At 48.0% G+C, this 24999-nt stretch overlaps 9 protein-coding genes across 9 annotated transcripts; 4 read left to right on the plus strand and 5 right to left on the minus strand.

Annotated features, from left to right (window-relative positions):
• Positions 1 to 515: 515 nt before the first annotated feature.
• CTRU02_210430 (GrpB domain protein) lies at positions 516 to 1166 on the plus strand (the record flags this gene model as incomplete). Its single annotated transcript, XM_036732202.1, has 1 exon — positions 516 to 1166. One exon carries the CDS (start codon positions 516 to 518, stop codon positions 1164 to 1166), a length of 651 nt encoding a protein of 216 aa, XP_036576128.1.
• A 1110-nt stretch (positions 1167 to 2276) lies between these two features.
• On the minus strand, positions 2277 to 3581 carry CTRU02_210431 (oxidoreductase; the record flags this gene model as incomplete). The annotated part of the gene is made up of 1 exon (XM_036732201.1): positions 2277 to 3581. The coding sequence occupies one exon, from the start codon at positions 3579 to 3581 to the stop codon at positions 2277 to 2279; it is 1305 nt and encodes a 434-aa protein (XP_036576127.1).
• Positions 3582 to 4795: 1214 nt separating this feature from the next.
• CTRU02_210432 (uncharacterized protein) lies at positions 4796 to 5840 on the minus strand (the record flags this gene model as incomplete). The annotated part of the gene is made up of 3 exons (XM_036732200.1): positions 4796 to 5339; positions 5396 to 5609; positions 5666 to 5840. 3 exons carry the CDS (start codon positions 5838 to 5840, stop codon positions 4796 to 4798), a joined length of 933 nt encoding a protein of 310 aa, XP_036576126.1.
• Positions 5841 to 9883: 4043 nt separating this feature from the next.
• On the plus strand, positions 9884 to 11850 carry CTRU02_210433 (siderophore iron transporter mirb; the record flags this gene model as incomplete). Its single annotated transcript, XM_036732199.1, has 5 exons — positions 9884 to 10092; positions 10148 to 10365; positions 10416 to 11064; positions 11118 to 11240; positions 11295 to 11850. The coding sequence occupies 5 exons, from the start codon at positions 9884 to 9886 to the stop codon at positions 11848 to 11850; spliced, it is 1755 nt and encodes a 584-aa protein (XP_036576125.1).
• A 2212-nt stretch (positions 11851 to 14062) lies between these two features.
• Positions 14063 to 16041, plus strand: CTRU02_210434 (maltose permease; the record flags this gene model as incomplete). The annotated part of the gene is made up of 4 exons (XM_070205449.1): positions 14063 to 14228; positions 14289 to 15115; positions 15237 to 15535; positions 15723 to 16041. 4 exons carry the CDS (start codon positions 14063 to 14065, stop codon positions 16039 to 16041), a joined length of 1611 nt encoding a protein of 536 aa, XP_070060692.1.
• A 479-nt stretch (positions 16042 to 16520) lies between these two features.
• On the plus strand, positions 16521 to 17297 carry CTRU02_210435 (uncharacterized protein; the record flags this gene model as incomplete). Its single annotated transcript, XM_036732197.1, has 1 exon — positions 16521 to 17297. The coding sequence occupies one exon, from the start codon at positions 16521 to 16523 to the stop codon at positions 17295 to 17297; it is 777 nt and encodes a 258-aa protein (XP_036576123.1).
• A 1010-nt stretch (positions 17298 to 18307) lies between these two features.
• CTRU02_210436 (amino acid transporter) lies at positions 18308 to 19464 on the minus strand (the record flags this gene model as incomplete). The annotated part of the gene is made up of 4 exons (XM_036732196.1): positions 18308 to 18628; positions 18698 to 19090; positions 19151 to 19304; positions 19358 to 19464. The coding sequence occupies 4 exons, from the start codon at positions 19462 to 19464 to the stop codon at positions 18308 to 18310; spliced, it is 975 nt and encodes a 324-aa protein (XP_036576122.1).
• A 1624-nt stretch (positions 19465 to 21088) lies between these two features.
• Positions 21089 to 21553, minus strand: CTRU02_210437 (uncharacterized protein; the record flags this gene model as incomplete). Its single annotated transcript, XM_036732195.2, has 3 exons — positions 21089 to 21185; positions 21304 to 21376; positions 21436 to 21553. The coding sequence occupies 3 exons, from the start codon at positions 21551 to 21553 to the stop codon at positions 21089 to 21091; spliced, it is 288 nt and encodes a 95-aa protein (XP_036576121.2).
• A 2414-nt stretch (positions 21554 to 23967) lies between these two features.
• CTRU02_210438 (Protein AIM2-like protein 7) lies at positions 23968 to 24066 on the minus strand (the record flags this gene model as incomplete). Its single annotated transcript, XM_036732194.1, has 1 exon — positions 23968 to 24066. The coding sequence occupies one exon, from the start codon at positions 24064 to 24066 to the stop codon at positions 23968 to 23970; it is 99 nt and encodes a 32-aa protein (XP_036576120.1).
• Between the last annotated feature and the right edge of the window lie 933 nt (positions 24067 to 24999).

A 24999-nucleotide genomic window follows, 5' to 3' on the forward strand; every position in this document is an offset into this window, starting at 1 on the left:
CTCCCGCTTTCAAAATCTTACTGTTGTTTTCGTTTCTTGGTCGCAAACGCAAGAATGACGAGGCTCGAATAGCTGAATGGCATACAGCAACAACACATGATTATTTGCATCGCCAAATGCATAGCTGACGTATCTAGGCTGCCGCGTTTTACCTCGTCAGTTTTTTCTTTTGTGGACTCACCTTCATATGGTGTGCTTATTGGGCATACAAATTTGTTGACTTGGAAGACCCATGATTGGAAACATGTGCCCGCCGCAGATGCATCGCACTATTCCATACAGAGGAATTTGGACACCTGCAGGTGCTGCAAGCCACCCGGTGACCGGATGACTCACGCCGGCGGCGGTCAAACTTGGCAAATGTCATTTACCCCTGAACTTTAACTAGAAACAAAAACACTTACATTGATAGATATCGTTAGGCGTTCATTTAGACTCCTAATTAGAGGACCTCTCTTCATAATCTTTGAATGAACCTTTGATGCCCTGTTGCTGCTTTTCAAATCTTCAAATCAATGTCTTCCGCCTCCAAGTATACAGACGATTTGGCTTGCCCAATTGAAGACATTCTAAAACACTATGAATTCGACCCGACTATACTCGAGCGTATTGCGGTGCGCAAAGCAAAACAACCACTAGCTATTGAGCCTCCCAACCCCGCGTGGCCTCAGCAATTTGAAGACCTCAAGTCTCGCATATCTGCCGCCCTAGGCCCCAAAGCCCTGAGCATCTCCCATGTCGGCTCAACCTCTATCCCGAACCTCCCTGCCAAAGACGTCATAGACATCGATCTCACCGTCCCTGACCCGACGGACGAGGACGATTATGCGCCCGCTTTGGAGGCTGCTGGCTTCCAGTTTCTCACCCGCGAGCGCGGGTGGCACGAACACCGCTTCTTCGCGATGCATGAGCCTTACTTCTGCAACCTGCACGTCTTCAAGCCCGGGACGGCGGAGCTGGTAAGGCATCAGATCATGAAGGAGTGGCTTACGTCAAATGAGGCCGACAGGGAGCTATACGCGAAGACGAAGATGGAGGCTGCGGGTATCAGTGTCGGGTTGGGTGAGACCGTGATGCAATACAATCTTCGAAAGGAAAATGTCATTCGAGAGATTCTGGAGAGGGCTTTCCGGGCGAAGGGTTACCTACCCGAGGTCGAGAACTGATTAAAAATTACAGGATGTTGTTTGCTGCTGGCTTTCTTTCACTGATTTGATTAGATTTTATCACTAGTTAAGTCAATTCAGTCTGAACCGCCTCGCTAATAGATTGATACGAGACGTCCAGCGCTTGGGAGAGCAAGCGAGTGGGATTCTTTTCATGAGTTTCTCATTCCATGGTATCCTGATGAAAATCAAAAGTTTCATTCGTATCGGACGGCTAAATGGTTCTTGCTCAAGCTTTTAAATTGAAGCATGGATTGTAGCCTAGACGGTAACTGACCCCAGAGTTAACATTTACAAAGTCAGGAAGAGGGAGGACGCAATTAGTAACTGGTCCGTGCACCTGACCGATTAAAAATTCCATGGTCAGGTGGACCCACTTCACCTCAATACAGCCAATCATAAAATTGGCTAGATAGACCCATAATTCATTTAAATAAATGGGTAATTGGTCAGGTTATCCCCCCCCCCCAATGGTCGCCTTGACCACACCCTCAGGAAGAGGCGGCAGTTATTCCCCCTGTTGTCTCCACTATTGCACCGCAGCATTCCCTGCAGGATGTCTAAGCTCCATTTGTCACGATGTCTCCCAAGGACCTATGGCGCAACGGTAGCGCGTTCGACTCCAGTTCGGATGTCATCGAAAGGTTATCCGTTCAAATCGGGTTGGGTTCAAGTCCCACACTTGCTTTTTGATGTTGTGCTGGCATTCTTCTTGTTTTGAGTGGATTAGGTTGAAGAAGAACCACTAACACCTAATCAACCTCTTCAACTGGCACTCAGAGTTCCTACGCTTGTCCTAGACATCTGGACTGGTTAACTTTGACCAGACAACATTTAGATGTGAGTGTGCATATGAAATAAGCTACATTGTGTGAAGCCTACTGAGGCGAAAGTTTGCCTGAACTTCCTTCCTATCACGTAGCTGGTCTTGGGTTCGTAAACAGAGTTATTCACTAGTTCGGTTCGGATCACTTCTAGACGAATCATAGTGACGTGAGAAATAGCCCGAACGTCTAGTTTGGTGACCTGAGTTGACCAAGTTTGATAAAAGAAAACTAATAGAGAACATACATGTGCCTTACGCCGAACAATTCGAATTCTTCTTGATCTTCAATCAGTTTCAGTATCGCTCTTCCCCTCTTTTACCGGCAATGCAGGATAGTCAGGAAGATTCCATCCTTCAACATTATCCGACTGAAGCCTAAGGAAAAGCTTGTCAATTCGAAAAATTGCAACCAGCCACAAAATGGTATTCACAAACGATACACCCCAGGCTGACTTGGGATATAACGCAGTAGGCTTGAACTTGATATCCTGCACCGTTTTCACAAAAGGTCGCAAAGAGCTGTCATAAGCTTTAAGGGCAGCTGATACGCCCATCTTTCCCTTGGATCCAGCGCAGTGCTCTGAAATCTCGCCAGCCAAAACATACGCACCCACAAACGCCAATGTGGTGCCAGAGCCAGTCAAAGGGCTAGGTCCATAGCCCGCATCGCCGAGGAGAACCACGCGGTTCTTGTACCACTTGTCCATTTTTACCTGCCCAATCTGGTACTGGTAGAAGTCGTCCGATACACCGCCAGCCTCTAGGCTCTTAGTAAACCGGGGCACCTGCCAGCCTGCGTCCTTGAAGAGCTCAATCCATAAGCGCTTCTGCTCTCCGATGTCACGACCCTTCTGTGACTGTCGAAGCAGCCTGTCAGTCTCTTGATCTTGAGGAGCGAATCCCAGGTACACTTGTGTGGTTTCAGGATTATCGTTTCTCGTCATCATCATCCGCTGCTTAGGAGCAAGGCAGACGGTGGCCCAATTGACATCAGACTTTTCTCTCGGTACGGTAAAGAGCGCCGTGTGCAGGTCCAAAGGGAAGAACGGGTCTTCCTCCCCAGAACCAAGCATGAGTCGCCGAGTTCTGGAACTCTGGCCATCGGCTCCTACGAGGAGATCAAACTTGTCCGTGGTGCCGTCGGACAAGCTCACGGTGACCGATTCGGTGTCTTGCTCAAAAGCCACGACACTATTACCGAAGATGTACTTAACGCCGAGTTCTTCTGTTCTTTCGAAGAGGAGGCGAACGAGGTCGCTGCGCATGATTTCAAATTCTGACGTGAAACTCTGTCTGCCGACGCCGGTCTTGTTGGCTCCAAATGCCGCCTGGATTTTGCCATTGTGATCGACGAACCGAATGCCGGCTTCATCAACGCCTCTAGCCCGGATCTCGGGCTCAAGACCCATAAGACGTATGACGGATACGCCTTGACCACGGATGTCGATCTGTTGACCCTGAGCACGTAGACATGAGTTACGCTCAACGATGGTCACATCGTGTCCGAGTTGCGCCAGCCAGAACGCGAGTGCAGGCCCGCCGATACCGCCACCGACGATGAGGACTTTGAGAGAGACGTGGGAGGACATGTGTGAGAATAAAGGCAATGTAACAGAATAGAATGGGAAAAGTTTAACAAGAGTTTAATCGAATTCTAGGACCAAAGAAAATTTTACGAGAAAACAACCGGGGTCATCAACTATTATACAAAATTATAAAATGAAGAGGGGTGCAGCTCAAAGGCCAATGGCTAATTCTCTGTGTGATCTACAACGAGCCGGTGCAGATGGTAACGTCGTTACACAGCTAGGTCGATTCGGCGATGTATCTGCTCCGCAGTCCGAGGTCCATCTCGGTCGGGCTTTACAAGCGGGAGGAGTCGTGCTACTCGTGACGTCAACCAGTCAGGCCAGGACACGCGTGGCCAGTCGGACAGTAGTAAAGCCAGCCGCTTCGCACTTCGCCCGTAGCCGCATTGACCATCCGTTGAGTCAAGCGGCAGCATCCACTGGATAATGGGATCCGATGAAACACTTCGGGGGTGTACAACCATAGACGGCTCGGCCTCGCATTCACCGTCGGCGTTTGGGGTTGAATACCCCGCCGGTCTACCGGTGGGAGCCGGATGAATTACTCAGTCTGTGACAATGGTTGCAATTGCAGTAATTGATTATCCACGGGACACCTTTTCGTATTCATTGGCCGTGTATGCATTGGGATAGTAGTCCTGTAGAGTAAGGTATCACCCGAATAACTCCTTTACTGCAAACACGCCCGAGGTGATAGTTACCTGATTCAAGTGAACTGCAATATCAAGCGAGATCTCAAATGCCTCGCTAATACTGCGCATGCCTCTAAAATAAACTTTCTTCGATTCAGAAACATCTTGACGAGAATACACGCTATTTGGGTCTCACTATTTCCTAGGCAGTGATATGATGAGGTTGTTTAGGGAAGTATACTAGAGAGGAATGCTACTAAAGGAATGGACAAATAACCATGCATATTGCCCTGGTCCATGCTCATTTCGCGAGCGATTGATATTTTCTTTTGTTTCAATTAATGAATGTATCTGAGGCATCTTGCTATTTACAAACGAGCCTAGGTGAAAGCGTCTTCTCCCATAGCGGCTGCTTTTGTGGTCAGATCAAAGAGGAAACTAGCAGGCATCTCAACGCAAGGTTGGACAAACTGTACGGCTTTGTCATAAAGAATTCATTATCGAGCGATGATTATTAATACCGACACTCAATAGGATATCACAAGACGTCTCCAAGACTTGTGTTCATTTTGTCATCCAACCTTACAGCAGCAGAGCAATGATTCCAAAAAGGGTGGAAAGACTGACAACCTGAGTCGCAGCTCCACCTGTTGGGACGGTAGTCGGTCTCATCGTGCCAGTTGCAGTCGTCATAGATGTAGCAGCTGGCCCAGTGACTGAGCTAGTAGCATTCATCCCTTCCCCAGTCGCATTCTTAGGTGCCACGACAGGCTCGTAGCTAGCGCAAACAGCGTCAGGCGATGCGGGACAGCTGTTTTCGATGCAAATGGCTTGGAGTTGAGGGCCCTGTGCAGGAATAGCAGTAGCAGGCGGGCTGCAGCGCAAGCCAAAGAGATTAGAAAGGGACGTGCCAACGGCCTTAAGGTCGTCTTGAGCGACTCCAAAGGAGGCACCAGCAAGGGCAACTTGTTGGATGAAGTATCCCAGTTCGTTTTCGTCCAAGGCCATGAACTTGTGAACCTGGTACATGGAGGCCTGTCCGTTGTAGCTGGGGAAGCCTGCCATTCCATACTTGGAGCAACCCAAGAGCGCACCGAAGAATTGGTATAGGTGAGTTAGGAGGAAACTGGGAGTTGAATAGTCAGGCAATGAACATATAGAAGGGCATGCCTAGCGACTCACTATTGCTTTGACTTTTCGTCGTTGGCCGCCATGTTCTTCATCAATGGGGCTGCACCGCCGCCGTCCAAAAAGTTGACGGAAACGCCTGAGCTACCACCACGATTGGAAGATTTCAGTTCGCCATTGAAGTACGGCAATAAATTGACGTTTGCGTTATTGTAGACACCTGGTGCCAGGATACCAGGAACCTTTACTCCAACATTGGGAGTAGTATCTATATTGTGGGTAAAGTAAGCCATCTGCTTCTGGGAGAGGATGCTGATTACTTACAGTTTCCGATAACGACAGTGTTGACAAGGAGAGTCAGCAGGGTGTACTGGTTCTGCGCTGAGTTATCCTTCAGTAGGGCTGTTGTGTAGTAGTCGCAAATGGGCGTATCGGTTGGGCGCTGAGCAACAGCGTTGCCCAGGAGAGCCAAAGTGACTGCGGCGGTCTTGTAATGCATTGTGATAGATAATCGGTGTGCTTTCAATAAAGAAGGAGTTGACTATGCACAATGAAATGTTTGTTCTGCAAATTTTATACTCGTAAAGGAGGGATTGGCAAGTTTAAATGCCTTTTGAGTCTTGATGAACATTATCTATCAAGCACATTCTCACCTCGAGACTGTCCGCTAAAGCTTTTGAAGCCGCCAGTTGGCATTCACCTGACATCTAAACAGACGTTCCTAGCGGCTGCTGAACAGGAAACGATGATCGCAACAAGACATTACACTAGTTGTTTGTCCGCCGGTTCCAAGCTTTGGGCTGCCAGGCACTAGCGCCGGGACAGCTCCGATCCGTGGACATCAACGTCCAAGTTGGGACAGTAATTGGCGTTATTAGAATTAGGCTTTCTGCTATTGGCAGGTAACATCCGTGGTGCCCCCAGGATTTGAGATGCGTTCCCCAAACCAACGATCCGCTCTCCGGAATGTTGCCAACCCGTTCGCCTAATCAATGACCCATGCCTCTGGCATTTCTGCATGCCAGCTGTATGGGGGCAAAGATCTGACGAACACATAAATCCCAGGAGAGAGCGGATGCAGCTGCCGCGCCACTTGGGGGTAGTGTTCGGATGACCACGTTGCCGACACCCAATGCAAATCTAATGGGAAGAGTCAACAAGCGTGAACGTTATAAGATGATCTTTTGCAAATTGAGTGACGTTCTAGTACGTACTTCGAGCGATGCACTAAGAGAACGTCATTGGGACTGGCGGAACATTTAGGAAGACTAAATACTTTCCTCCCCTTCAGTGCCGTGGTCCAGTGATTTGGCCATTATGAGCGATGAAGCACTCGCCAACTAAAGCAGCACTAACTGAGACTCCAATGAGAGCAAGTGTATTAGATATTGCTCATGAACGTCCATTTCTGGGCAATGAAGCTGTCTAGCACTCGAAAGGATCTGAAACAGGAGAATTGACAGGTGATAATGTGACAATTTACATACCAGAACTTGTTTTTAGGTTGTTATGGCATGAAGAAGACGACAGCTAAGATAATTTACGGCCTTGACAAGCAATTGTAGAATACTCTCCCACCAAATCATGCGCTATGAGCTGTGGATCATTACAAGAACCTGATATCTCACCATTCTATCCCAACGCAATCGTGCATTTTTTACCTCATCAACACAAAGCACTGTACAAAGAGTAGTGAAGGGGCGATGTCATCGTTGCCAAGACCTAATGCGCTGCCTCTCCCAAGGTAGTCATGCCTTACTGGAAGCGCAAAAACGGCTCAGTCTCAACAAAAAACTGGAGCGTTTGTCGTGTACAGAAGCAATAAAGGACACATGCATCGTCAAGCGACATGCTATTTAATCGGGTAACTCTATTCTCGGGAACGAATGAGAACAGGTAACGTAACCAGCACCAGCTTTTCCACCTACATTATAAGAATGACCCATACTCTCCAGTTTTGATTGATAAGATAGCGTCGCAAATGAGGCACGAATCATGCCCTCAAGCATTTGCCACTCGTGACTCGAAAAGTAGAGCAGACACCCCGATCGAAACGCAGTCCGCGGGAGGCGGGCACAATAGGTGTGCTTCCAAGCATACAGTTGGTACTAGCCTGCTTTGAAAAATTCGCCTCGTCCATGATGCTCTGTTCCCCATGCCAAAGGTCTTGTTCAGTGCCTAGCATGATCGAAGAGGCAGTGCACACACCGGCACTGATCTAGTAGCTTGGGTTCTCTTCTTGATTGCCACGTTGCCTACCAGAGTGGCACATTCGGTTCGTGGGGGTGGTTGGTTTGCGGTCTTGTTGCCAATCGCATGACATTGAGCAGTAATACATGGGCTGTTCACTACCTAGATGGCTTCTAGGTTCGCCAGAGCAAGGCAGTTCTGAAATATACAAAGAATTCTTTTCAAATCTCTTCTCGAGCCTTGTAAGCTCTCCAGTTGATTCAATGACATTTGAGTCATTTTATCCAGTTTGTCAGATGACCTAGCGAAATCACAGTCTGGGAACTTTGGGCATCTAGCCAACTCTTCAAAAATGGTAGAGCCTACCACGTTTCTACATTACCGCCAGCAAATGTCTAGGATCTTGCCACCGGTGCTCACTATTTGTTTCCTCAATTAATTGCTTTTCGCCACTGCCTCGTAGCTGCCCAAAGCTCGGCAGCTGCTGAGAAATAGTTTGATCAGTGACTACGATTGCCCGAGCTGCTAGCTTACGAAGTGACCTCCCGTTCGTACCCTTTGAACCACGGGTGAAGAAAAACAGGAATTCACATGGACTTCGGAAAAGCTATCTACGGTAAGCTGTGCGCGGACAAGGGAGCTGATCCATCCCACCGGAGCAAATGGGTCTCTCTCCCCACTACACCAAAGTCTTCTTCAGGTGGCCCGCAACCCCTAACACAATACCATGCAACCCAGAAGTCCGGATGCTGGAGGAAGCTTGGCTCATGACTGGGGAAAACATGATGGTACAGACAACAGTTCCGCACAATTTTTGCTAAAAGTCTGGTGTTTCAATTGGCTAGGTCTACACAGTATATCATCCCAGTAATTTGGTATTCATCGTCCCCAATGACATACAGATTCTAAAGTTTAAAGGTAGGAGAAAAGTTTCGTTCATGACACAACTTCTAGGGGATTAGGTGGGATGCTTTCTTTACATTGTAAGAGTACCTAGCTGTATGTGAGCTAGGATGGTGACAGGGCTTGACGGGCTTGGTCGAGACCATCAAGGAGTAATTCGAAAACTTTTTGTTGTGGTAAACGCTACGTTTATCCGGATGCCAAGCCTAGAACAATCCCCTCGTTATTGAGCATTCTGAATGACCTACGAAGAAGCAGGGTCTCTACTAGATCTCCCTGGATACACCGAGTTCTCCGATAAGCCATGCCTCAGAACACGGAGGGTACTCCGGACCCACGGTTACTTTTGGGGGCGGAGCAGGAAACCAATCAACTGGGTGGGGCGCGTTGCATTTCTTAACCAACCTGGACTAGGCTGGCTGTAACAATTTCTCACCAGGTCGGTGTAGAGGATACAAAACTTCCTACTAGTGTTTCTGGTAATCTGCTAACTTGGATGGCCATTTGCTTTTGTTACGAATACTGGCAATGCCTCATATCTGATAAGCTGGGTGGCATTTCTTCCTATCCCTTACAAGTGAACGTGGATTGCCGGAAAGGTTTTATCAATCTGATAAGATGAGCAATGAACATTCCAACGTCAACGGAGAGTCTACACCTTCAGTCACCTTCAGTCACATTGAGCCATTTGCCATGCCAAGACACCAAGGATGTTGGCAATGCATGCTGTTCCCTGTTGTTGAATTGGTTTTATTGGAGCCTCACAAGGCTCTACGCCATCCTACTGGAGCACTTCCTGTTCTCTCTCTTGTTCCCAACTTTCGCTCTTGATGTTCTGGATGCCGTCGGACATCGTGCGGCCCGACTCAGCCTACCCATGTCACTTCTTATCCGTCATTGGGCCATTGTCCAACGGAGAGCCATACACCCTTTGAATCGGGCGGCGACTGATACGAATGCGATTTGGCACTTAATGAACCCGTTCTCCACGAGAAACATTGGCCAGGGATTCATCCCCCAATCACACCGATCGACTGCCACGAAAATTTTGATCTTATCAATCTAGGCCCCAAAATCCACACGAACCACTAGCAAATCGGTGACCCAGCTTTCTTTGGTATCTCATTCGTACACAGGCCGAAACCGCCCGAGAGCCATGTAACCTTTCGTCGGTCAATGTGACATTCCACGACCAAGATCATCGGCTTGAGCCCTTAACATGGGATCGGGCGCGTTCAATGGCAAACAGTCATGCGGTCGGCCCATTTCTGCATGCATGTCATCCCTTGGCGATTCAAAGTTCCTGGAAGAATATAAGAACCATTTCGATCCCGTTACATTTTGTGTAATTTACTCCTCTAGAACCCATCGCCAATATAAACGGTCAACCCGATCGGACGCCTGGATCTGCCCAGCTTAATTGCTCGAGTGGGTTTCCAACAACACAAAATGGGTCTCCCAAACGAAACGACTGGCGCCCCAGAAATCGTCTCTGAGGGTCGCGCCCCCGACCAAGTCGATGACAAGGACCACGAAGTTGTCGACGAGAAGCCTGCTCCCTACGTCGACCCGAATACCGGTGGCCTTGCTGGTGTTGAGAAAATTGAGGCATTGACCAAGACATGGACTAAGCCATGGCTTATTGTCGCCTACATTTTGTAAGCAGCAACTTTACAAGGAGAGGTTCAAGTCAAGGCACTAACTTCCGCACAGTATCTGGCTCATTTTCTTCACCGACTCCCTGCAACAGCAAATCTCCAGCTCCCTACTGCCATATGCTGTTAGTGACTTCGGCCTTCACGGCTTGATGGCCGCGACCGGCATCATCTCGAACATCGTGGCAGGAGTCAGCAAGCTGCCCCTCGCGCGTGTCATCGACATTATCGGTAGAACCCAAGGCCTTTGCATCATGCTAGGATGTGTCGTCATTTGTATGGTTTCAACGCAACGACTTCTTTGGACAGGGCTAACGCAAAAGCAGCACTGATTCTCATGGCCACTTGCAACAACGTCGAGACCTACGCTGCTGGCCAAACCTTCTTCTGGACAGGTATGAACGGCATCGGATACGTGCTCAACGTCTTCATGGCCGACACCTCGACGCTCAAGAACCGAATGATTTTGTTTGGCTTCACTTCGACTCCCTACATTTCAAACACCTTTGCCGGACCTGCCGCCGCCCAAGCGTTCCTCGACGGTAGCACCTGGAGATGGGGATATGGCGCCTTCACGATCATCATCCCTGTCATGTGCGCACCCCTCATCGTCATCTTCACACTTCAGCTGAGCCGAGCCAAGAAGCTGGGTCTCTATGTGAAGCCAGAGACCAACCGCACCCTCTGGGAGTCTGTGAAATACTGGGTAATTGAATTCGATGTCGCCGGAATTCTCATTGCTGTTGCCGGATTTTCTCTCTTTCTGCTACCTTTCAGCATCGCCGGCTACCAAGCGCACATGTGGGCTGAACCAAGGATCATTGCGATGATCATTTTGGGCGGTTTGTGCCTCATCGCGTTTCCTTTTTACGAGAAGTACATTGCGCCCAAGACGTTTATTCCGTGGGAGTTATTCCAGAACAGGACAGTCTTAGTATCGTGCTTGCTCGGAGGAAATATGTGGATCAGCTTTTAGTAAGTCAAGCAAGATCACTCGACAAATAACGCTCAAACTAACCATTATGAAGCTGCTACAAGGTCCAATTCTCGTCTTATCTGCAGGTTGTCTACGATCTTAGCGTCTCGAGAGCCGGTTTCATCACCAACATCTACAACATCGTGTCCTGTGCATGGGCAATTCCTGTCGGACTGTGAGTTAAAACCATCTCGCTGTCGAGTTACATACGCTGATAAATATCTTCCAGTCTCATGCGATTTTCCGACCGATACAAATGGTTAGGATGGGCATCGATTCCTCTCCAGATGCTTTCGACCGGTTTGATGATCAAGTTCCGCATGCCCGACACCCATGTCGGTCTCGTCATCATGTGCGAAGTTCTTGGGGCCTTCGCCGGAGGCACCATTGTCCTGGTCGAACAGATTGCAATCATGGCATCTGTTGCTCACCGTGACGTTGCCGTTGGCCTCGCTCTTCTGGCACTGGTTACGAGTGTCGGCGGTGCCATCGGCCAGTCTATTAGCGGTGCTATTTGGACTAACTTGATGCCCTCCAAGTTGGAAAGCTACCTGCCTGATGAACTCAAAGACCAAGCTCTCACCATCTATGGTGATCTTGCGACTCAGCTGAGTTACCCGGTTGGAACTCCTGAGAGAGATGCAATTATCCGCGCCTACGGCGAGACGCAAAAGGTAATGATTATTGCGTCGTTGGTGGCGTTAGTCGGCTCTGTACTTTGGGTTGCGTTGATGAAGAATCACCGCCTGAGTGACAAGCAACAGACGAAGGGTACGCTGTTCTAAGATAATGTACGTTGGGCAACAAGTTGTAGTAGCTTTAGAAAGATGATCACAGTTGGACTTTGATAGTGATCACCCTCGTATCCAAAAGCGTTCTGTTGCAAAGTAAAAGAAATTAAGAATTAAAAATCCCTGATGAGAAACATACCCAGATCAAATACTGCTGTAGCTCCTTCAACTGGTCCAACACATGGGAAAGACGTGATTCTTAAATAAACAGAATGGCCTAGCTATGCATGGCGCGATGCTGAAATAAAATAGCACTGGAGGACATGAAAAATGGCAATAAAACTGAATAGGGTTTGAAAAAATGAAAATATACCCAGTTTATGCTTGACCCTTTGTAAGGTTTTGACTGTTAACTAATCCCACATGATGAAAACCCTCATCCTGGACTATGAAGGCTTAACTCCTTGTCGAAGGGGCAGGAAAAAGCACCGGAACAGCCCGTGCCACTTTCCTGCCCAGCTTCACTCCGAAATGCCAAGAAACCATCTGCTCTTGATAATGAGTCTGACACTCGCGTCCCTTGCAGAAACACCACGTTTGGTGGTTACGTTAGGTGTGGGCTTGAAGGCAACATGGCGGGATATATGCTGGGGTGAAAGCAAGTGGACATCAGAATGTAGTGCGCTTGCAGGGCCCAGATATGCGAACTGACCCGCGCCACTGCCGAGAGTGAGCCGCAAACTGTTCGTAATGCATTAGGGTTACTTGGATATTAAGGACCTATAGCGGGTGCGTGCCCATCCTGCATCTTCTTGACAAGGGAAGTCTATCGCGCCAAGAGATTGCACGGAATGCTCGCGGGTCTTGGTCTTTCGTGTAATTTGAATGGAGATCCCAAGACAATAGTGGCGCGGCTGTGATTGTCTAGTTGAGTTGTCCTGGAGATACTGAGAATTACCGGGGATACATGATTTAGTAATATCAGCCTCAATGTTCCACTTCCACAGACATAACGCACACCCGAGTCGGATGTGACTGTGCGCTCCTGGACTACAATTTTGTTGCTCTTGAAGGAGATATATGCCGAGGTATGTAGCCTTTGAGATACCTTCTTTCCTCGAACAGTATCTTGGGCTGAAAGTATGGCTACAGAACAGTCTTATGCACTACGACTGAATTTTGTTTGGTAAATCATACCATAACAGATCTAATCACCACCCATTTAGTTTTACTTCGTTGGCTGCGTAATTACTCCTTAAATGGCCTTTCCTGCGAACAACAGCTCCTAAGCTTTTAGTTTTGTTCTTTTTTTTTCCTTGGAAACATGTGAATCGTTAACATGGTCTGATCGTGTGGATAAATGGGTTGTGCTAGGAGGGTAGCACTGACGGATGTCTTAACATGAAGCCGAACGATACTGCGAGGTGACCCCGGCGTGACGGAACTCTCATGTCAGCACCACCGAATTCACACCAAGATTGGTGGCCCCAATATCTGGGGTATTGCCAAATCCGAGGTAATGTGCGGAGGTGTCCGGGGTCATGTGGAGCCGGAATCCGGAATACGGAACTCGGAGGGGCAAATACTGCCAAATCTGTTTGAAGAACAACCAACAGGCGAAAATCTGGAGGCTAAATTTTACTGTAACAGGCAGTTGGCGTTACCGTCACGCTTCTAGTGGCGAGGAATGAGCCGAAAACGACATCTGAAAAAGTCTGGGGTCTAATTCTGGTTGTATTCCTGTAACCCATGACAGTCGTTTCTTGGGGGCATCCGTAGTGATGCCGAATGATTTTCGGACCCGGCCCACCATACGGGACATGCATAGCCAATCTTCGTCTCCCGCATGCCACTGCGTGTTTGCTTCCGGTACGACCTCCGCATAAAAAAAGCCTGCAAGATGATCCGGTTGAACAGCGCTAAAGTGGAAGCGCAGGCCTCTCCCCCGCAATTCTAGCCTCCGAGTCATGCCTCCTCAAAAAACCTGATCATACCAAAGGGGGCAGTCTTTAGCATTGCTCATACAGTAACCTGGCGCTCGAGGGATGTCATCTCCACGTGGAAACTGCGGAGAGCGGAGACTTCGCCAGTCACCCATGGGGAAAAAGCCAACGTCGCAATAGCCCCTGGAATCTGGTCCCAACACGACGCGAACTTCCCCAGACTATAAGACTCTGGTTGATCCCACACGGTCCCAGAAAATTGGCATTGAGACCGCCAGAGGGGAAAGTCATCGGAGGCTCATATCGCATACAACAAGCACATCATGGCGGACACCAAGACTGAGCCGACGGTTCAGCATGACGACAAACAACGTTCCGAGACTGTCGAAGACATGACCTCTGCGGCTACGGCCGCACTGCCGCAGACGGAGGTCAACGACAAACTCAGGTTTGCCGACTTCTGGGATAACAAGCGTGTCTTGGGATTCTGTCAGTTCATCTGAACTAATCGAACATAGCCATAACCTTACTGACTTTAAATACCCACAGGCCTCTTGATTTATCTTTTGCCCATCAATTTCGGTTACGAGGTCACCACCATCGGAAAGCTTCTTGCCGTCACCCCTTTCGCGCAACGGTTCGGCCACGAGGTCAATGGAAAATGGGTCGTCGCAGCCAAAGACCAGCAGATTCTCAACGCCGGCGGCACCATCGGTATCTTCGTCTCAGCTTTCGCAACGGGTATTATCAGCGATTACATCGGTCGCAAACGGACTATCATTATTGCTTGTATCATCTGCTGCGGCGGCATCATCCTTCAATACTTCAGCACAACCGTGCTCATGCTCTTTGGCGGCAAGACTGTTGCTACGTTTGGGTTCGGATTGGGCCATTCTCTGGGCCCTGTTTTTGTCGCCGAATTGGCCCCGGTCAAAATGCGTGGTGTGTGCCTGGTGCTGGTCAACACCATGATCACCATTGGCCAGTGGCTTAACTCTGTGACGGTCTTGGGAAGCGACCACTACCACAATGACCTGTCTTGGAGGATCCCTCTTATCACTCAGCTTATTCCTCCTGGCCTGCTTCTCCTTGGTCTGCCGTTCCTTCCTGAATCTCCTAGTTGGCTTCTTATCAAGGGTCGCCGGGAGGACGCTGCGAAGTCTTTCCGACGATTCAACGGACCCAAGTTCGACGTTGATGCTGCCATGGCTGTAGCGACAATTGCAATTGCAAAGGAGCAGGAAGCCAAGAAAGAGCAAGAGTCTAGCCGCTGGCTTGACTGTTTCAGGGGCACGAACGGTCGCCGAACCCTCATCATCGTCATGGTCTACCTGTCCCAGCAGTTCATTGGTATGTTGTTTTTCATCCTTGTTAATATAAGATTATGGAATCAAAGGCTAATCCCAAGTCAGGTGTGAATTTTGTCAGCGGATATTTGACGTAAGAACTATTATCGCAGTAAAATAGAACCCCCTGAGTTAATAACTGACATTTCACAGCTACTACTTCCGTCTCGCAGGCGTCAACAACCCATTGGCCATTGCCCAAGCGGCGTATGCCATTCAACTTGTCGGTAACATGACATCATGGCCGTTGGTCGATCGATACGGACGACGTCCTCTGATTGTAGGCGGTGTATTTGTCATGACTGCTCTCCTACTCCTTATCGGAGGCATCAGCACCATCGGCACCGCGGCCTCTCTTTCGGCGACAGTCGCTTTCATGGTTATCTGGGGCTACTTGTACCAGGCAACTCTGGGTGCCGTTGCTTATTCTGTTGGTGGAGAAACTGCTAGGTAAGCCGCACAGACTTCATGATCCCAAGATGAGCCTCCCGAACCAGGCCAACGGTTTTACCCTAACGACCATGTGTTGGCGAGAGGGTGAGACCGGAAAACCGGGTTGTGGGCCATAACAAACTGGGAGACCCGCAAAAGCTTTCTCACATGGACATGGTTTGCTAACGAAATGGGGAAAAAAAAGTGTGCAACTCCGGCAAAAAACCTACAGTATCAACATTATGTGCTCGACGGCGGCATCTTGTTTGGTGCAACAGGTGATGCCCTACCTCATCAACACGGATCAAGCCAACTTGGGGGGCAAAATCTGCTTCATTTTCTTTGGCCTGTCTCTGCCAATGTGCGCCTGGCTCTACTTCTACTTCCCCGAGATGAAGGGTCGCAATTATGCTGAAATCCAGGAAATGTTCAGCAATAAGGTGCCGGCCCGCAAGTTCAAGACGTATGTGTGCGAAGTAAGCACTGGGGGTCTTGAGGAGAAGAAGCTGCAGGAGGAAGCATGAAGGGGCAACGGGTGGAGACCAAGGCAAAACGGTGTAATCTTTAATGAGTTGATGAGAAAAAAAACTTGGAAGCCGTAGGATTGCTGTTAAGAAGCTTAAATGAGAAAAACAAATAAGACGTTGATAAAGACAAAATGCCTCGTGCCACCATTGGTGGACGGCCCCCACTTGCACATTTCGGTTGGCTGCTTGTCGAGTTTCGACGGAAATTGAAAAGGAACTAATGCAGTGACGATGATTAGCGACGTTTTACATAGAGGGAAAAAAGACCGCAGTGGGCCAGGGTCATAATCGGAAATTGGTGTTTTGCTGACGCCTTCACGGCCAAGATTGAAACTTCAATACTTCTTTAAATCTCCGCACCCCACGATGTGCGCCCTCCGGATCAGCGTTTTTTTGGGGGCAAAATCCAACCTTTACAGTTGATCATAGGACTCTTCACCAAGCTTTGCAACGATCAACAGATCAACAGATCAACAATGTTGTCTCAAAGGTTCTGGTGCCTCGGCGCCACTCTTTTATCTACCTTTTCTCAACTTGCCAGCGCCGACATCCCTGACCAGGCTATCGAGCTCGATCTTATCTTCCCTCGCAAGGACGGAAAATACGGCGAGGCATCAAAGGGCTACCCCGTTCTCCTCAACATTCAGAACCCAGACGTCGCCTATCACTACGGTTACGGTTTCGTATGGGATATCTATTCGAGGAACAAGAACTCTTATCTTCGCACTGCCGCCCACGGCTCTCTTGGAGCTACCATTCTGAACAACACCGAGTTCGGTAACAATCCCCACCTTGAAGTCGGCTACACCGGCCACCTTGCTCCCGGCGACTACACTTTTGCCTGGGTTTTTGGTATGGGTGCGCAATGCGAGATCACTGAGCAACCCTTTTACAGCGAGTTCAATCTGAACCCGCGCATCAGCAACGGAAGCTTCGACTTCTCGGTCGAGAAGGACGGCTCCGAGCCTACTTTCACCAAGACCTGCCCGGAGCCGGTCGGTATCCTCAGCTATGCCTCGACGACAACCTACAATTCTGAGGCTACCAGCGTCTGTGGCGTCACCGCGACAGCTACACACGACGCAGAGCCCTGCAAGGCTACCCTCAGCAACGAGCAGGCAACTAGTGTTTACAGCGAGCTCGGATATGCCGCCGCAACTGGATCCTCAAAGGGCGCTGCTGACTCGAACTTGCCTTCCAACTCGGTCGCCTGGTTGGCTGGTCTTCTTGTAACCTTTGCTGTCATGGCATAAACACCTATAACGATCTACTCGCGCATACGGAAGCAAGATACGCGGCATGAATTACTTGGCCCAATGCGGCGGACACAGAGATCTGCCGCGTTATTATTCCTTCGATGTTATCTTTTCCAGGGAAAGAGGCATATCGAAGGGGCATACATGACACTAGAAGTGTTTTTTTCTTTCTTTTTTCTTTTCCCGCTAAAACCCCTCTTGGTTTTGAAGTCGTTGTCGCAGGTGTCCACCTGATGCTGCGACGTCAGACCTTGTTTCAGTGTGGAACGGCTTCAACTCGATGCCTTTACAGTTACGGGGACTTGGCTCAGTACAAATGTGAACCCCCGAACATGCCTCTGGAAGGCCAGAACGAAATTGAAGAGGGATAAGAGATGGAAAAGAAAGTTATCATACGACCGGCTTCCAAAGACATGATACCCAACCACCGTCGTCCATAAGTCGAATTGGTTAATTCCGTCAAAGGCCTTTATCAGCAGTTTTGCTGGTAGCTCGAATCCCTTGGCAGGGTGTCAAAACCAAAGACACTGGACATTGATTTACGTTAGAATGAATGAATACCACGCCCTAACGGCATTCGTCACACCTTCCTCGCGATCAAGCATGTGACATTTGTGACTTAAGATGATGGCATGTTATGTAGACTTTAAAGTTGGACATCCTGGTTTAGCCACCTTAAGTCAAAGAACGAGACAAGCTCTTTTACTCATTTGGTCACCATCATCGTCTTGAACTCAACTAAGACTAAACTTCAAATTCATGGTCACAATATGTCTATGCCATGTACTCTCACTTGGTACCGTTAGTTGCTTTAACAACCGCTATGGACCGACGGAATAAACAAGGATTGATGAGCACCGATCTCGCCAATCGACCACTAGATTCTAGAAACAAACAAACTTTGGTCTAACCTTGCACGTCTCTATCATGCAAGTGCCGGTACTATGTACAAGAAACGCGAATCGGGAAACAAAAGGGGGTTGGTTTGTCAAACTTCTTGAGGCACTTTAGACGTACTCAGCGCAGATCACATCACCGCCAAGGTCCATAACCTCTCCAATCGTGGCGTTGGGCATGATACCAACCATCCAAAGGTTGTGGTTCAAGGTGGTCTCGTTACCAGAGTCGCCGTCATAGTCAAGAAGAGCAGCGCTAGGGTATTCCATGCCGTTTTGCGCAAGGTAGCTGTCCAGGGGAATATTACGCCCCCCCATGTCCGTCAAACGAGAAGTAAGGTTGGCCTGCTGCCACTCCCACCAAAGACGGTCCAAGTTGGTGTGGTGAAGGAAGAAGAGTGGGTCTCCAGGGCTGCCAACAACATCGAGCATCTGCAATGTACCTATCATCAGCAATTGACGTCTCAAGGAAGCAAGGTCCAGGCAAAATGTATCACTTACAGTACCACCAACTGCAGAGTGGCCTGCTGTATGAGGATTCACTTGATAGCATTCAAAGGCAGCAGTGTAGTTTTCTGAGGCAAAGCACTCGTCGATGTACTGCTGCTGGCCAGTTTGGAAGCCCCTGGAGTTGAAAGATCGCGTTAGGCAGTCATTGGCGTAGTTGGAGGTGGCGTTGATGTGCAGCGTCAAGTTGACGAAGGGTCCGTCCGTCACACAATCGCCTCCTTCGCCGCCAAAACCGGTATCAGGGTCAAAAACAACAAACTGGTTAAGAGCGTCCATATCAAGGACTTCATTCCAGTATGGCTGGCCGCCTTCATAACCACATTCGGATTGCAAGAGGTATTCGTGGACTCGCATAAAGTAACGGTGCCAGGGGAGAAAAGATCCCTGTATTTCTTTTGTTAGAGATCTCTCGCATTACATCTTGAATATTAATGAAAGTCATACCGTGTTATGGATAACATTAGACTGAACAATATGTGCCCAGTCGAGTTCATCCCAACGGTTGAGGGCTCCTTCGATACCGGTTTTGGAAGATGTGGACATTAAACAGAGCTCAGCGTCGATGTAGGACTTCTTCTCAGTATCCGTCATGTTATTCCTGTTTTCAATCAGTCAATTTTCTTGGCTACGACGGAAGCATAATGCTCTCACCATGCTTTCCGTTGTGTTTTGGTCGTGCAGGTGGTATTCCACGACGCTGCGGCAACGACACCAGAAGCCGCAAGAAGGGAAACTAAAGAGCGAAACATAATGGTCATTGCAACAAACTTGTAACGAATATGACGAAGTGGTTATAAAGAGAGAAATGGAATACTTGTTGACGGGAGGCTAACACTGCTACTGCTGATTGAGAGAAGCCAAATTCTAATAGTGAACAGCCCGAAGTTATATAAGACTCTTATTCACACCAGCCTCTGGCATAATGTCAACTCACTTCCGACCGTGAGGTTCGAACAAAGAGAATGAAGAATACTCCTGCTGCGCAATCGGCCATGCGCCTCGCTTGGCAAACCGCGTTACCCTGGCTTTATTCGGACGAACCTGTGTTTCGAACCCACTTCCCGTCCCGTTTTTCCTTTAAAGCGGAGTCGCCGCCGCGTAGCTATGTGGGATGAACTTTGCATGCTTAAAACTACCCTTGATTTATACCAGAATAGAAACGAAACTCTCCATAGACACACGTAACAGAATGCCATCTGGAAAGGAGTCACTACTTTAACCCACCAGACGGCGGGGTTATGGTGAAGACGATTACGTCTCCTCTGCTTTGGCCACTACCATTTTGTGGGTCTCAAGCATCATCAGGACGCCTGGTCCTTCAGAAAGACAAGTATACGTATGTTAGAAAGAATGGCTTATTTCCCAGTACCCCGATCGAATTCTCTTGGTGTATTTCTGACACTTGATCTGCAAGTTCCATCACCTAACTGAGAACGGAAGGTGGCAGCTTAGTGCAAGCGACAATTGTCGCTAAGGTTAGCGACATATGGGAATGTGTTCCGCAGGGCCAAGAGTTTCCTGCGCTCCGCGCTCGGAGCCAATCAAAGCGTTTCCCTGTGTTAGCCTATAGACGTATCATCAAACTATACAGGCGGTTAAAGCTGTGCCTCCGCCCCGTCCAAACCGACAGCAAGGCCAGCAACCTTCCTCTGGCAGCTCAGTTTGAAGAAAGCACAATGATGCATGGTGTGCGCGTCGCCGCAATTCCAGTAGTTATGGATGGGATGCTGCCATGAAAGTCTAGGAGCTAATTCTGGCCACTCATGTTATGTCTGTTCCGCGACGGCTACATCTTGATCATTGTTGAGTCTGATGTGGTTCCCTCGTCATCAAGGTCTATGGGACAGAGGAATGTGGGCCTTTAATACTCCAGGGCCATCAATAATACCTTCAAGAGCCAATGATGTAGTTCATTCTTTGCCGCTAGAAATAACCCATTCGCTTATACTTGCATGGTCTCCGTGAAAGAAAATCTAATCTGTGCCGCATCTACAATCACAGAACAGAGAAAATATACTACTGACTTATGTCTGTGGGACTGCGCCTGGTTGTTTGATCAAAAAGTGCCATGATTCGTCTCAAACCTCTTAGTCGAGATTTTTCCTGAATAATCAAACAGCACCGTATCTAACAAAGCCAATCTCCCACATCTACGCTATTTCACGTATACACGTGCAAAAGTAAAGCTGCCGGTATTGTCTGTCACATGATGAATCATGGGTTGAGGCCAATTTGAGTATTTTGACTAGCATAATGAGTGTGAAGTCTACCGGATAAATCCGTAGCTGTTTTAGGAACGAACGCAGTCAATGACCTTCCAACACCAGTGTGCCCCATCGGAGTTTATGCCATATAAGAACCAGCAACAAATTGTTTGGCGATCTAGCAGCGAACAGAGGTGAACTTGTCGTTAAACTTGCTGGGGACCGTATTCTGTCGTCCCCTGGTAGTCCAGGAGCCACCCTCGCAGCTGCCGTGTCTGTTCGTAGCACCATGCTCGTTAGAGATGACAACAAATTTTGACGGGGATGTAGAGAGGAGAAGCCAGGCCCAGCGCGTCTGGGCTGTGAACAACTCGAAAAGCGATGGAAACTTACTCGTAGAAGGTGCACTCGGTGTTTCCCGTGTTAAGTGAACTAACTTGGTCGTTCATGCTCGATGGGAAGTTTGCTAAACCATGTCAGAGATTTGCTTAAAGTCGAACAAGTGGCTATGAATTGCAAACTTACTACACCCGATGACATTCATCGTCACGCAGGTCCTCATAGTCTGGTGCTTGCAGATCTGGATATTGACGGCGTTGGCAAGACCCAGAAAGGTGGCAACCATGACAGCGGAAGACTTCATTTTTGCGAGGAAGAGATGGCACAGGTTTGAAGAGGGAGAATAAAGTAATCTGAAAGTTGTATGAGAGTGAATTCTGTGAGACAAAGAGTGATTATTTAGAGAGAAGGAGGAGGAAATGTGTGAGGATTTTATACTCAAGTCACTGTCAGTTGCGGACGTTTTTATTGCCAAGTTAGACGGGCAGTGTCTGGCGCTTACTTGTTGTTGTAGATTGATTGGCTACCTTGAATTCTTGTCAACATATGTATAGACATGATTGTGTTAACAACATTTGATAGAGTGTCTGTACTCAGATTTCGACTTGGTTGTAGGGGTTGTCATCCTTCGATGGATAAAGGGGCGAAAGGTCGCACGCCCAGAGCTGCGGGCTAGCATCTCCAGACTATCGTCGGGCGAAATTGGCGGACTAATGCAGTTGTGGGATTGCCCGTAACCTTAAAATGCACCCGATGCTGGGCCTAGATCTTCTTGTGACAGCATCCAATCGCCAATTGAGCCATATGCATCCTGCTTGCCGCTTTTCCGACGCTGGCTACCTAAGCGAGGCTTCTTTGCAAAAGTAGGCTTCAACAAAAGATTCTCCTATCCTCAATTCGTGCGTTAACCACGCAATAGCAGTAAAATTAGTTGCTGAATTCTATGTGCACACACACTGATTTGTGCTGGGCAATTGAAATGCGGCGCTTATGCTGGCACGCGAGTGACAGAAGTCCCATCTAGCTGCTCACCCTGGTCACTCTAGCGCATCCCAAATCAATTGTATTGTTTACATCTGCTGTTGAACATTTACTGTTGAGAAATTGGTATCAAAGGCAAGTAGACTAATATCTCTGTAGTGGTAGTCCATTAGAAGAGGTAGAAGGGTTCATCTACGTAGAGTATGGAGACAGGAACAATGATTAGTACCAAACTGGTAAGTTTGAAAGAATAGTGTGGCGATGCGGCACACTCTAGTGGTTCTATTTCAGTACCTAGGAACAAATCTATATTGAGAGAAATGTGCAAAGCTCTTCCATACATACTAAGGTAAGTAGCTCAGTACATTTCCCCATTTGGGCACCCCGAAAACGATCGTACCAAATGATCGAATATACCAACTTCGAAGTCTAATTGACGGTGCACTAATGCAACTACAACACAAATTTCGCTGTCGCCGGAGTTACCAGGCTCGCTAGATTCACCTGTGTTACTCGTAGTTTCAACTGTGTCGAGGTGAGTCTTTCGAATAGCCTCAATATCGGTAAACTCCTGGCGCGTGCTATTGTTCTCGACATTTTTGAAATCAAGGAAATTGAGCCCTTCTGCGGTGCAAGCGTTCTAGACTTCCTGTAGAGGGGCGCAATGTTGGATTGATTGCGCTCTGTTCGTTCGAATGTGACAACACGATTGATAAGGCTGTCGCAAAAGCTCAGCCTGTAAAAATTCGGTAGTGTAGGATACCTAGTCAAGGCGCATTCACAAGGGGTTCCAACCAGAGTTTTTGGTCGAAGGCTCAATTAAAGCATTTTGTCTCGATAACCTCACAGCGCATTGTTCTGGTTAAAAAAGGCATTGAGGCGGCACAGTAAATGGCTCTAAGCCGACCGAAAAACTACCGTACATTGCAATGTGGAAAAGTCAATTGCAGGAAATTGCAAGTTGAAGTTTTGACTGGGAGATAGGAGGTCAGCTGCATACAATCATAATGAATATTGTTGCAGCAGTTTTCAACCAAAACATCCCCGATAGTCTAGTGGTGAGGATATCTGCTTGTCAATCGAGAAATCGAATGTTCGCAGGGGACCGGGGTTCAATTCCCCGTCGAGGAGTCATCATCAAATTTACTATCTAGTCACTGAAGTGGCTACGCCTTTACCTTTTGTGGATATTTCGGACTACCTTGGTCTTAATGGCTTGCTTTTTTTACGTAAACGAACCAACTATCATGATTAAGATCGAAATGAACGGCTAGCGATGTCAAAACCCGCCTCGTCAGCTGTGGCCGCTACGGTGCTTTTACAGATCAGCATATAACCTGGAAGAATTTAGTATCGCTTGGCTATGAAGATAAAGTCATGAGTCTTTATAGTTACGAACGGTACGGTTTACCGCCGCTCATAAGCTTGGATCATGTGCACAGAAAATTCTTAAGCGGTGACCACGATTTTGTCTTGAGCCATACCCAAGGCGAACTGGATGTGTTCTTAATGAGACAGGTAAGCCATAGGGTATTGAGGCTGACTTCTGGCTGAATGTAAAATAGATAAAGCCCGGGCGTCTTTGGGAGAAACTAGTTAAGAAAGCCAGAAGAGAATTCGCAAGCGTGATCATAGTATTGGAAGATCAATCTATTTGAGACTATAGAGTTCCAAACACAATCCGCTATCAGCTTTTGTTAAACCATTTTGTATCCACGTTTTGAAGAATCGTACAGCTTAAATAAATGTCTCTTCCTTTGCTACTTTCTGCTGGGGATCCGATAGATTTGCATGAACAGCGAACCCGTGATCTGTGCCACTATATAAAACCGACATGAATGGTTGCCCGCTCTCTGAAAGGATAGACTCAGTCTCGAGCTTTTCGTTTGAAGGGAACAAATCGTCGTTTGCTTTTCAATCGTTCCATTAGCGACAAGCTTCAACCCTAGAACAATAAGCTTACTGGCTGCAGCAATTTGTTTTATCTTTAATTCATCCCTCATGTATGTTATAGCTCGGTCGATAACAGGTTCGGTCAAGTTAGGTTGATGAATCGAAAAGAAGTTGTTGATGTTAAAGCCGGTGGTGTTGAAATCTAGTGGAGCGGGCTCTTCGTAAAAGAGATCTGGTACTGCCGCTGTGTATTCTGCACTTGCAAAGCTATCAACCAACCTGAAATTTCTTGGCTACGATACAGCGAAAATATGGCCATCGTTGTGACATACAGTCTGTTTTGTAGCAGCATGATGCCAAATATATCGGACAGAAGTAAGACATCCTTGGTGCTTCGAGCCTTCTTATTGCTTTTAGGCTGAAAAACGTATAAAGAACCAACGGCGATATTGTCAATGAAACAAGGGTAAGTTGATAGGATCAAACCAAGAAATACCGCCTCTGTATGTCAATAAAGACCCGGATGGATTGCTGTAAGAGACGACAAACACTTCCTTTGCACTAGCCAGGTTTGAAAAACTAATTTCAGCTGATGCTGCAAACAAGGCAGTGAATATAGTCTTGAAAGATCTCATGTCCAATTTCTGATCTAGCTTAAAGATGACTCCCATACGTAAGTTGTACAAAAACGCAAGGTACGGAGCACATCCGAGACCTTAGGCCTGCGCTAATATATGTCCACACTAAGGCGAACGACAAGGCCAACCACACCTTGAAAAGAACCTAGTATTTACAAGTTGCGATTGCCAAATCAGAGAGCAAACTTTCATTACCATTAACGACGGACTTAAACTGTGTTCTTTTGGAATGATCAGG

This window comes from Colletotrichum truncatum, assembly GCF_014235925.2.
Source record: "Colletotrichum truncatum strain CMES1059 chromosome Unknown Contig_0007, whole genome shotgun sequence".
Taxonomy (NCBI): domain Eukaryota; kingdom Fungi; phylum Ascomycota; class Sordariomycetes; order Glomerellales; family Glomerellaceae; genus Colletotrichum; species Colletotrichum truncatum.